Here is a 12,796-nt window from a genome sequence, read left to right as displayed (position 1 = left end):
TTTATACATTTAAAACATTATTGTGAGAAAGGGTCTTTGACACACACAAAAAAACAATTAAGAATCCCTTCTCTATCGAACCCTCTCTTTTTACAGATAGGGCTGAGACCTAAAAAGGGGAAATGGCTTGGTCCACGGTGACATAGCGAGTCAATGGTAGAGGCCAGGAGATTCCCACCTCTTGGTCCAAGTGTTCTTTCTCCATCACCAATGCTGCTTTCCTGGGTCCCACTGGCTTTTGTCAAAGAGAGGCTCAGAGATTTGAATTGGGCAGAACATCCCAATCCAGTTTGTCTATGTATTTCCAGTATCCTCCAAACCTGGAGTGGGAAGGGTTAACTGCTGAACTCTTCTATGTGAATGACCTATGCTATGGTCCCAGGAGCCACAAAGGATCTTAAGCATCAATTAGTGAAACTCTCCCAGTTAACAGAAGCCCAAGATGATGAGCAGATACAGTAAGGTGGTACCATAAGGGCCAGGGCTATCACTGGGGTCTTTAGAATCCCAGCTGAGTCACTTCACAAAAACCCAGAGTTGGAAGGGAGGGCCTTCAGAAGCCATCTTTAAGTGGGCAGCTTGGTGTAGGGCAGTCACACTGAAGTTGGACTCAATATGACCTTTGCTGGTTATTTAACCTCACTGAGCCTGCCTAGGAAATGAGGTTGGATTCTATGACCCCTAAGGTCCCTTCTAGCCCTGTCTCTGACCTAAAAGAGGCAAAATGAGCCAAGAGAGTTGTTGGCCATATATTTGTATGATTTCCCCATGTATCTTGGGCATCAGACCTTCACAAAATGGAGGTTTCTGGCTTTGACGGCAGCCTCTCCTGGCTTTCTGTTGATGCTCTGCCTCAGATGTTTCTCACCCTGGAACGCGCCTCCAACCTCTGATCCCCTCATTTGATTGGCTAGTTCCTCCCAGAACCACCATTCTGAGGAAGTGCCCAGTCCAGTCGCGCTCGTTCCGCTCTTCTGCCAGGTTCCCTCCTGATTCTCCAGGCTTCTCCACCACGCTCTTATTCGAATCTCTTTCCTCCTTCCCACTTTTCAGTTACCTTGTGTATGTTTAAGTTTCTCAGTTCACCCTCAGTCACCTCTCCCCGGACTGAAGGGCTGGAGGGTGGAGCATTGAACTCCTCCAAATCCTCCTTTTGTACAGAGTTCATAACCTTCCAGGTGACTCCATTTTCCATCGGCAGCTCTACCTGGCTTTGGCACTCCAAGGGACATTATGCCCTTACAACATGTAACCCTTTTTCTCAGCCTCCTTTTGTGTGCTGCTTTCCCCTATAAGATTATGAGCTCCTTGAGGGATGAAACTGTATTTTTCTGATTTGCATCCCCAGCACTTAGTATGGTGGCTGGTATACAGTAGGCACTTAATGTTTATTGAACTGAAAACGTTGTCTTCCTTAACTACTCTGATCAAGACAACAATCCAAGGCAATTCCAAAGGACCCGTGATGAACAATGCTATCCACCTCCAGAGAGAGAACTGATGAACTCTGAGTAGACTGAAGCATACTTTTTTCACTCTATTTTTCTTGTGTTTTCTTTTGTAACATGGCCAATATGGAAATGTCTTGTATGACTTTTACACATACAATTGACATCAAATTGTTTGCCTTCTCAAAGGTGGGGGAGGGGCAAGAGGAAGGGAATTTGGAACTCAAAATTTCAAAAAAAATCAATGCTAAATTTTTAAAATTTAATGGGGAAATATTTAATGAAACAAAAAACATTTTTAAAAAGAAAATGTTGTCTTTCCCCATTAGAACGTAAGCTCCTTGAGGGCAGGTGCTCTTTCTTGTATTTGTATTCCTAATGCTTAGTACAGTGCTTGGTATGTATTAAGTGCTTAACTGTGTGTTGACTTCACTTGAACCCAAGCAGGAATCCTGTTTCCAGTACCTTGGACAAATTATCATATAATTTCTATTTTACAAGACACCCCACCCCCCCACCCTTAGTGATGGGGAATTCACTACCTCTAAAGGTAGTGACTTTTGTACTGTTGATAGTAGTAACACATTTATATTTAAAATTACAGAGCACATTCCTAAGAACAACTCTCAGAGGAAGGGTCTTACCTTCATCACTTTAGAACTTATGATGATATATATCATATATTTAGAGCTGGAAGGCCATCTAGCCCAACGCCCTCATTTTCCAGAGAAGGAAACTGAGGCCCAGAGAGGTTAAGTCATTTGCCCAAGGCCACACAGGTAATGGCAGAGGCAGAATTCAAAGCCAGGTCCTCCCACTACGAGTCCAGGGTTCTTTTCACTGCCCCACACCTACCTTCCAATCGAGGCCAAGAGAGGTTCCAATACTAACTGTGACACTGAGACTTGCTCAATGTCACAGAAAGCATCAAAGAGTGCGAAGCCCCATCTCTCCCAATTCCGATCCCAAAGTTCCTTCTTGTTCTGCAGTCCTCTCACCTGGCCAGCCCCCTGTCTCATAATTAGCTCTGCAAGTAAGTGAGGCTAGTCCACAATCCCTTTCCCATCTTCTCTTTCACCATCAGTCTCCCCCAATGGTAAAATAGGCAGGCCCAATAGGAAATAACACCAGGAGACACAGACTTTAGCAAAAATGTTTAATCTCTCCTTGATGCGCTTTTATTTACAAGTACTAAATCTGAAGAACATTAAAATAGGAAATAGCGGGAATATTTACACAATCCAAGGGCACAAGGATCTATGGGCCCCACCGCTTCCAACGTGGAGCGGCTGAGTAACGTTTATCGGAACCACCGATCAGACCATTAAACCCATCTGTCTTCTCTCCATTTGAAATGTGGACGACGACGTTAAGGGACAGCTAATTGTGCGCTTCATCTTAAAAATATAAATCTCTCTCTAAATATATCTATCCTATCTGGTGAGGCCAAGGATTTGAGCCGCTTATTCCAAAACTGGGGGTTGGAGAGTGGGGAAGGGGGAAACAGTCAGGAGGGTTTCCTCCAAGAGGCTGAATGATAAAGAAAATGGAGTCAATGTAAATTTGGTTATCTTAGGGGAAAAGTGGGGACCAAGATGGTCCCATTGATTCTATGAAACCTGGAGCTCAGAGAGGCAGTGCCATGCTGTTTTTACTGGTGGTGGTGCATATGTGTGCGCATTTATATGTTTCAGGAGGATTTTAAACATTAAGGACTTAAAATGCCAGTTATCATTCCCCTAAGGAACTAACTTTTGGGTCCATTCAAGACCACGGTCTTGCCCTCCTCTAAAGTCTTCCCTCTGATGCTTCACTGTGGCATGGAAGTGACCCCAGGGCTCTCAAAGATGATACCAAGCCAAGACAGGATTTCCTAAGCTGGACAGGCTTCAAGGATGAGCGTAGCAAAGGACAAGCTTAGCTAACAGCAGAAAGGCTCATGCCCAGAGGGCGTTGCTGGGGGAGAGAGGAGGGAGGAATTCTGGGGTTGCAGCCTACTGAAGCCTTTGTCTGCCAACCAGGCCTCTGGGCTGGAGGCACAGTAGCACACGCTCTCTGATCCAAGCCAACAGCATGGTGGAGGGAAGCCTAGAGAGTTGACAAGGCTTAGGGATGGGATGGGTCAGTGCTTTGGAGCATGGAGAGGGAAGCATGAGGTAGATTCAGGTCTCCTTAGAGATATGGCAGGAAGACCCCAGCCCAATGCCCCCTTTGCTCTCTGGCAAAAAACCACAGATGACCCTCATGGTATCTCATGCTTCTAAGACCCCAGTGGAGTTTTCTTAGAGCTGCCCCTGCCTCCACTGAAGGACAGGAAAGGGCAGTTGTGTTTGCCTGGTGAGAGTCTAAACCAAAGTTTCTTGCAGTGAGATGCTGCCACATCTATTATTTCTTTGTGAAACACCCTTCCCACCCTCACTAAGGCTGTTTACTAAAGGAGGAAACTAAGGTCCAGAGAGAAGTCACCAGGGCAGGTCAAGCAGTGAGTTTGTGTCAAGGTGGATTTTGGAGCTAAGATTTCTTGAGTCAACGTGGTCCCCCTTCTGCTACCCCATGCTGCTGGAGTTGTTTCTACTTTGACCCTCCTGGTTTGACTTTATGGCCCATTGGCTCTTTTCACTGGGGCTGGAGAAATGGATAAAATCAACCCGATGCCAATTTGGCTGGCAAATCTGCCAAGGGTGGAGGAGGTCCTGGTGTAACCTAGGTGAATGAGGGATACTGGTGCAACACAGGTGTGAGAACCCTCTACTCACTCCTAGCCCTCGCATTTTCTTACTCCTCCCCTTCCCAGTGGTCCATCCCCCATCTCTTTTTGCACCTAGGGTACAACTAGCAATAGCCCTGCACTTGACCCTTCTGTGAGAGGCAGCAAAAGTAGCTGTGGGTGATTGTGACTATCTTGGACTCTGACTCACTGGTTTAGACTGTGGGGTGAGGTTAGCTTCACTTAAAAGGCAAGCTTAGCTCGATGTATTTTAGGAGGAGGGGGTGAAAAGAACCAGACCTAGAATTTCACTGGTATATAGGGAAATCCTGGTGAAGAAATTTTCTCTCCCAATGCACACGGATGATCTTGGAGAGTTGCTTGAGGCTCTGGGAAGTGACTTGCCCAGGATGCCATCGCTAATATGTCTTCCTGACTCCAAAGGCATTACCCTATACATGCCCGCCCCTCAAGTAGAGATGACAGACTTAAAAAAAGAAATGTAGTTTTCCTACTTTTAAGTAATTGGAGCCAAACAAAGGAAGCACTCACTAGTAGAGATCCTTAGGGGTCTGGCTTTAATGAATAGATAAGAATGATTTATAATTGGCACTGTCAATCACTTTGTAGAAATGGAAGCTTCCAAAGTGCTTGAGGAGGCTTGAAACCAATCTGTGCTCTCAAGTAGGTTAAACATGCCCCCTGCCCCCTCCCCCAAATGACTTAAATTCTTTCTAGATAACACAAAGGGAAGTATCAGCCCAACAAGCCGATCAGAATCATGATTTTGAATGAGTGGGCCTGATTTTATGAAGCCTGAGTGAGTATTCCTCCTGCACTGAAGTGGCAACAGTGTCTGGTGATGACATGAGTGGGCCTTTGTGAGCATGGGCCAGGCCAGATGGCATACTGGGGGCAAAGCCACTTCCCTAAGCCTTGATTAGGTCATTTGAAATGTGGGGCTTCACCTGTCTAGCACTTTCTCTCAGCAGCCTTGTGGAATTGAACTTAATTTTGTCCCTCAAGAGCAAAGCTGGTTAGCTTCAGGAATCCTCTTCCTTACTGATGCCAAAGTCTTGGTCCAGAACCTCAGTTTCCAGGGACTTGCAGGGGGTAATGGGGAGGGAGGCCAAAAGAGCTTGAACAGAATGTTAGGTAGCATTCAGTCCATCGCTTGGTCTGACCATAACATCCATTCTAATCTTAAACTTGCTTTGAACCCCTAGAGAGCTCAATCAAAGGAAATATGTGACTGAGGCCTAAGCTAAGCCAACTGGCTTGGGGAAAGTCTTTATCCCAATTCATTAAAAATTGAACATTACTGGAAACACTGATCCCTAAGCATAAATCTCTACCTTGTTTCTGGAGCCTCAGAATTGTTTGCCTTATCTTTCATGTTTCCCAATAGTTTAATAGCAAATGAGGATTTCCTGAGTCAAAGATCAGGACTGATTCCGAAGTAACTTCCTCCCACATTTTTTGGGGGGAACCCCTGATGACTCTAAATGAACCCCCATGACCCCCCATCCATGATTCTAAATTCAATGGGGGTCAGAGGGTAAGGAGAGGAACCCTGAGGGGGAAGGAGGGAATCTAGTAACCAGAAAAATGAACCCAAAAAATTCCATTTAGGTCAATAAGGGGTTCTCCCTGTAGACCTAAGTCTTCAAAAACAATGGAAACCTACTTTTTGGAACTAGCCTCCCAGGGTTGATTCCTATCACCAAGGGACCCAGTCACCTCAGAGAAACACGAGTCCTCCCTCCTCTGGGCCTCCCTGAGACCCCTGGGAAAGACCAGACACCACAGGGAGGAAGAGACTGCTGGTCCCATCACAGTTAGCTGTCCCTTAAAGTACACAGAAACCTTTAGTACCATTTTAGAAGTAAACTGGTGAAGGTAAGTCTACTTTCATCCATTTTTTTCCTTTTACAAGAAGTGACAAATTAATTAAAAATCATAATAACAATAATAATAATAAAAAAGGTCTAAACAACCTCTAGTATTCAACACTTGTAGTTTTAAAAAGATCAACTCAGACTAAAATCTAGCACGCTCATGCAGTAATTCGCGGGTCCCGGGCAGTCCCGGACTTTCTGAGGATTTGGGGTAGCCTTTTCTTCCTCCTTGAAGTTTCAAAAAAAAAAAAACCAAAAAATGAAATCACCGCATAATTAGAGGTGTTCAGGCTTCAAAGATTGTTCCGCTTGGTGATAAACTCTTAGAAGTTCATTCCAGACCATTTGGTATGTTTGTTTTCTTTTGTTTTGTTTTTGTTTTTCCCACTGGCTTAATTTTCTTATTCTATATCTTTTTCATTTTTTCATTTTTTTTTCCCCTAAATTTTCTCCTTCAGTCAACTATACAGGACCCTCCTGGGGTTGGTGATTTAGGTTGTAACCACATATATATATATATATGTACAATTCTCTGTTTTTGAATTAAAAACTTCATTTGTTCTTACTTGGTCACTGAGGGCGTGAACGGGTGCAGAGCAGTCCCTCGGGGTCACTGGAATGGCCCCCTTGGAGGACAGGCCTGGCTCCCCGTGGTCCGAGGCTGAGGCAGCAGCAATACATATTGTGAACAGCATCATCTTGGCCTGGCTGGGTAACTGAGGGAGCACTTGCTCAGCTATGGTTCTGGTCTTCACCAGCAAAGCCACCACAGGAGAACCAAACAGGCTTTATCTTTTCTTTCTTTCCTCTTTAAAAAAAAAAAGAAGAAACAGAAGGAAAAAAAAAACAAGCAAAGCCAAAAAGCTCCCCCCAAATCCCATCTCCACTCTGAGGACCACCACGTGGTGCTAGATTTCAGATGGACAGGAACTTGGAAAATACCCAGGGGGAGAGGACAGAGGAAAGGAAAGAAGACAAGACAGAGAGGAAGAGAGAGAGAAGTAAAGACACTCCGGACAGATTCAAGAGCTACTCTCACAACGTTTTCAGCCTCCACCAGAAGAGATCAAAGGCTCTCTTTGGCCACACCTGGCCTAGGTCTGTGGGTGTCGGTTTAATGGCTGGAGTTGGGTATAATAAATACCTAGAGAGGGATGTTCAACCACAGGGCCCAGGGGTCTTATGGGGGATTCCCAAGCACTTCCACAGGCCCATGGGCAGCCTTTCATGGTTGAACACGGGAGTTACTGGTATAAGTTGCACAGAAACTGTAGTTGAATTAAAAACAGACATCTTCCAGGGGACAAGGCCAAAACAGTACTCATTTAATAGGGGTTGCTGTGTGAGGAAAGAAGAGTTTCAAGCACGTTTGGTGGGAATAGCCTTGGTGATGATGACGACGGCGGCGGGGTGATGGTGTTCCTGAGAATGGTGGTGATGACAATGATGTACAATGAAGATGAAGATGATGACGATTATGGGAAGGCCTGTGAATGGCACCCTTCGAATGCCATGTTCGCCAGCCTACTTCCAACTGAATCCTCAGGACACCCTCTGTCTCTATTTCTTCCATTCATTAGGCCTAGAGAACACAGTTTGTGGCCAGCTGCCGCTGGATAAGAGCAAGGATGACAGAAGACTCGGGCCAGGCAAAAGTTAGTGATTTATTCCCTCTCCCCATCGGCCAAAACATCTCTGCCCCAGAACTTGCCCGCTGCTGCTGACTCCCTTCCCTCCCAGCCCCCTTAACGGGCCTGATTCTAACAAGGATCTCCCGGGAGAGAGGAAATAGCGAAGGGGGTGGTGACCTCTGGATGCGGCTGAGAGCTGCCCCACCCACTCTATCCCCCAGCTCTAGGAGGCTCCACTGGAGCCAACGTTTCTGTGGCTCTGTGACTCAACCAGAAGTAATGAGGACTCTTGCCTGAAGGGTCATGATTCCACCCTGTGGGGAAGGGAGCAGAATCTTGCCTCACCTTGCCTTTCCTGCCAACAGCATCAGTGAAGGATGGAAAAGCAGTTAGTCCTCTCTTTCCCTCTCCTCATCTCTAGCAATGGTATGAGGGGCACTTTCACATGTGACCACAACCCTGGGCCAAGGTGTTCTAGGGAAGTTCTAGGTCCAGAGGCATCAAGCCCTTTTCCAGAAGAAGATCAGACAAACAGCATACTCCAGAACTCAGGCAAAGCTCTCCACTGAGTGACTTTGTCTGGAGCCAGATGTGGGTTTCCAGAATATGGACCTATCAGCAGCAGAGACGGGAATTCCACCAAGACACTTCAAGGGGAATTTTATCCTTTGGCCCTTGAAGACGATGTACTGGGTTTGAGGAGGTCACTAATTTAGGAAGCCCATGGATAGGGGAGCAGGCTAGGGCTAGGGATGATGGGAAGGCGGAAAGGAACAGGGAACGGGGAGGGACCAGGGAGAGAGTGGGCCACACCTTCTCCCCCTGTCCTACCTGCCCAACTCCCAGCAGCCCTTGACAATGATGTAGGGGAGAATGGAAGGCATGTCCTTCCCAGCTCCATCCCTGGCCCCTCAGGAGCTGCCCTTTGTCATTCTCTGACTCTGCACCCCTTCCCTTGATCTGGGTGGAGCACCTCGGTGCTTTTCTCTCCCATTTGTGCTGAGGGGGATACAAATGACACGTGGTACGGGACAAGAAACTTTCACCCCTCCTGTATACCCTCTTTCCTTTTTCTGTGCTGCTCGGGCTCTGACAACCAGCTTAAAGGTTTCACTCTCACTTGGGTGGGGGGGAGAGAAGCCAATTTCATGTCATATATAAAACCTTTCTCGTTACATTTTTTTCCTTTCTCTTTGTGAATTTGTAAAAGGAAATTTTTGATGTTCCATAAGCTGTGCAAATAGAGCAGGTAAATGAGAAAGATGGGGGAGGGGAGGGGAGGGGGAGAGAATGGGTCCAGGGGGACAGATGAGAGAGTGGAAGAAAACAGTCAGTCACATTTGGAGGAGTTAAAATCTGAAACCTCCGTGGAAAAGGGGGTGGAGGCAGAGGGGAGGATTCAAGTTGCCTACCCTCTCCCCCAGCATCGTCCCCCAAAGGGAGCACCATTTCCACTGTGCCAGCCTTCCGTGAGGAGTGGAGGCACGCACGGCTGCTGCCTCCCTGCCAAGTGATTGTGGCCTCCTTCCCTGCCTCCCACCATGTGCTGCTGCCTGGAAAGGTCCTTCTCTCTCTCTTCCTCTCTCTCCAGGCAGGCGGGTGAGTGGGTTTTGTGATTCTCCCTTCTTCAGCAGATCAAGTGTTGGCGTTTTTCTTGGCTTGGCGGTGCTGGCTGGCTCAGGGAGGGGCTCTGGTGAACGCAGAGTGGTCCCCCGCTTCTTCCCCGGCATGGCTGGGGGTGGGGGACAGACACTGCTGCCCCTGCTGCTGGCCTCTCTCTCTGTCCTTGTCTCTCTGGTTCTCAGAGTCTGCCACTAGGAAAAAGTCACTAAGAGCCCTCCTGGACTTTTCAGCTGCTCAGGGCCATAGTGTCTATCACCTGCTCCAGCTTACTCCGAAGCCGCTGTTTTCTTGCCTGTTCGTCCTTCTCCAATGCAGCTAAGATCTGGGGTGAAACAAGAAAGGAGAGGGCAGTGAGTGGAGAAGGTGCGGAAATCAAGAGGCTACCCAGAGGGGTCTTGTGGGGAGAACCAAGGGTCACAGGACGAGATGGTCCACAATCCTTCCACCAAACAGAGATGTCTGGGCAGTCTCCACTCTGCAAATGGCCATCCTTTCTACACTCTGCTGGGAAGGCCCTCCACTTTTAAACAGTCTAACCCAGCCTGGCAAATAGTTCAGGGAAATGGTTTTGTCCACAGTGATGTCATTTGGACTATCCTGGGTTTACAAAGGTCCTTCCACATCACAAAGTACTGACTTTCCCTGACAGTCAGGCCAAGAAGACTAATTTTACATGCCCAAACCTACAAGAAAGGTCCATCCTGTAATAATCACCAACTAATCAGAAAGCCCTGTCCTACAGATCAGAGGTGTCACATTTGCCCTTGCAAAGAAAAAAAAACCAAACAACTCCATAGCACAGGGGAGCCAAATTAAAATGTAACCGGGAAATATTTAACAAAATAAATAAAATACAATGTAACCTATAAAATTAATTTGTGGTTTTCTAAGTCAACATACCACTTGGAAGGATCTGTTTCTATCTATTTGAGACACTGACCTATGCTATAACCAATGACAATTCTGATCTATATGGCCCAAGCACTGAGAAGACCTAATCACACATTGTATAATTAATGATAGCTTCAGGCTACAAACTCTGACCAATCAGTGCTCTATCCTCTATACCCCAACCAATGAGAAAGCCCCATCTTATACTTGCCAACCCCTGAGAAGGTTTCATCCCATATGGTATAACTGAGAAGAGTTACTAGCCACAGAGCCCTATAATTAAAGGTAAGATAATGTAGAAAAAGAGCCAGATTTGGAATCAGAGGACCTGAGTTCAAGTTCCACCTGTGATGCTCACTCCCTGAGCCTCAGTTTGCTTGCCTATAAAGTGAAGAGGTTGGACCCTTCTGGCAATGATCCTATCTATGGTTCAAGCTTTTGCCACTTATTAGCTTTGTGACCATGAGCATATGAACCTCAGTTTCCCTAAACTGAAGGAATTGGACCAGATGACCTGTCAGGTCCTTTCTAGATCCATGGAGGCGTAGTAGGTAGAACGATGGCCCTGTAGTCAAGAAGACGTGGGTTCAAGTCTCTCTTCTGACACACTGGCTATGTGACCTTGGGCAAAGCACTTAACCTCTCAATCTTCTGGCAATTCTCTATGATCATAAATTGGAAAGGTGATGACCTGCATTGGTAGAAGTAGTATCTCATTTAGATAACTCCCTATATGAAGAAAGCCCAGGCTCAGCATTTAGCTTCATGATACTACAGATCCCAACTAATGAAAAAGCCTCCCTCCATGAGCTGCAAAATAATCACCTCCCATCTATGAATCCTCAACCAATGAAAAAATACAATGTTTTATTGATTGGAGGAAGCGCGAGACAGCCAATGGGATGACTACAAGTAGATCTTATGTCCCCCCAGCTGCCTAACTGCTGAGATCAGGAGCTGGGAGACCTCAGTAGCCAGAAATCTGACCTTATTTTTCTCCTGAGAGTCATAAGTAAAACTTAGCACCAAGGAGGGTATGCATCAAACTTAGGATGAGCAAAGAGAGACTCTTCAGAAGCCACAGAGTCAGACCTGCCTCTCAGATGGCATTCATGGATATGACCAAATCATACAAGTCTCCTTTCCTGGGAGAGATTGTCAGGGACAGAGTCTATAAGCAACAGGTAGGGAGATGCCATATTTCTACATGAGGACTGAAAGAAGTCAGGTTCTTTGTAAAGGTTGTGGATATAATACGAGATGGTTCTTCAAGGCTGATGATCAGCACCCACTTCTTACACGACCTCCCCAATCCACACTGATCTGAATCCTAGAATGTTCACTGCTGGGACCTCCTCTCTTAGATGCTCATAATCACTTGACATGTTTGCAAACATCTCTTCCTGGCTGACTTCTAAGTTCCTTGAAGCCAGGGTCTGTGTCTTCCTCCATCACTCCCACCTGCCCCATAAACCCTTCAGAAGAGCCCACTGGGCAAGACCTACTATATGGGGATCAGTAAGGCCTTTCTGCATTGTATAATTAAAAAAATAAACTTGTTGTAAGTTTGGAAGAAGGACCATCAAAGTTCATCAAAGTATTGGAAAATCAGACTCAGAGGGAGTTTAAGGATTAAAGGAGTTGGGATGACTACCTCCTAGAAAAGAGAAGGCTGTGGTCTGATAATGGCCACTAGAGAAAGGAGTTTGAGATGCAGTTAAAAGGATTTAGCTAAAAAACAAGGGAATACTGAATACAATACACACAATGTAGACCAATGAGATAAAGATAGCACTAAAATCTACAGAACTGGGTCAGATACAATGGATGAGGTTGGTGTCATATCATCAGTTAAAGCGCCCACCCAATCCTGCCTGCCTGTTAATGAAAGCGGGCAAAGTGACTAACAGTCTCCATTATACCAGTAGGAAGTTTTGCTTAACTGTTTTCTGGGAACGTTCTTCGTAGAGAGTGGGGTGGGCAGTTTGCAGCACTGGCTGGGAATGTGTCTGTTGTGTCAAAACAAAATAGATTGGCAAGGTTTATTTTTGTTTGTTTGTTTTTGGTTTTTAGGAAAAGGTAGAATTTCTTGCCATAAAAGTAACTTGAGAGTGAATCAGAATGGGGAGGCATAGAAGGAGAGACCAGAAAAAGGAGGTCTTAGGGGGCTGGGAAGGAACCTCTGACAACCATCCAGGCCAACTCTCTCATTATACAGATGGAAACACTGAGGCCCAGAGATGGGAAACGACCCGAGGTCCCACAAGACCCAGGATCTGAACTGATTCCAAGAGCCCTCCTGTTCAATTTACTACACCAGATGGAGATGGGCCACCTCATGAAGTGAGAGATGGAAATACCTTCTGGTAACAGCAGCAGCTGACACTGTACTGTCCCTACCCAAGAGCATCACCACCTCTCAAATGAGGTAGGTTACCACCTATTCTTGTATTTAATAGCTGAGAGAACAGAGGTCCAAGAAAGTGAAATAATTTATCTGAGGTCATGCTGCTAAGGGACAGGACCAGGTCTAGAAGCCCAGGTCCTTCAACTGCCAAATCTTCCATCGCACATTGATCACCTCCTATCCTACTAACT

At 46.2% G+C, this 12,796-nt stretch overlaps 1 protein-coding gene across 2 annotated transcripts in view; it reads right to left on the bottom strand.

The window, feature by feature from the left end:
* Positions 1-2,590: 2,590 nt before the first annotated feature.
* The window catches only part of PLXNA1 (plexin A1), a 312,964-nt gene continuing 302,758 nt past the window's right edge, over positions 2,591-12,796 (bottom strand). For both annotated transcript variants that reach the window (XM_020981168.2, XM_020981169.2), the window contains exon 32: positions 2,591-9,629. In XM_020981168.2, the coding sequence (XP_020836827.1) occupies positions 9,534-9,629 (96 nt within the window). In that variant the 3' untranslated portion in view covers positions 2,591-9,533. The remainder of the gene's footprint in view (positions 9,630-12,796) is intronic.

This window comes from Phascolarctos cinereus, unplaced genomic scaffold (assembly GCF_003287225.1).
Source record: "Phascolarctos cinereus isolate Bilbo 61053 unplaced genomic scaffold, phaCin_HiC Scaffold_4;HRSCAF=312, whole genome shotgun sequence".
Lineage (NCBI taxonomy): Eukaryota > Metazoa > Chordata > Mammalia > Diprotodontia > Phascolarctidae > Phascolarctos > Phascolarctos cinereus.
This window is presented reverse-complemented; position numbering and strand designations above follow the sequence as displayed.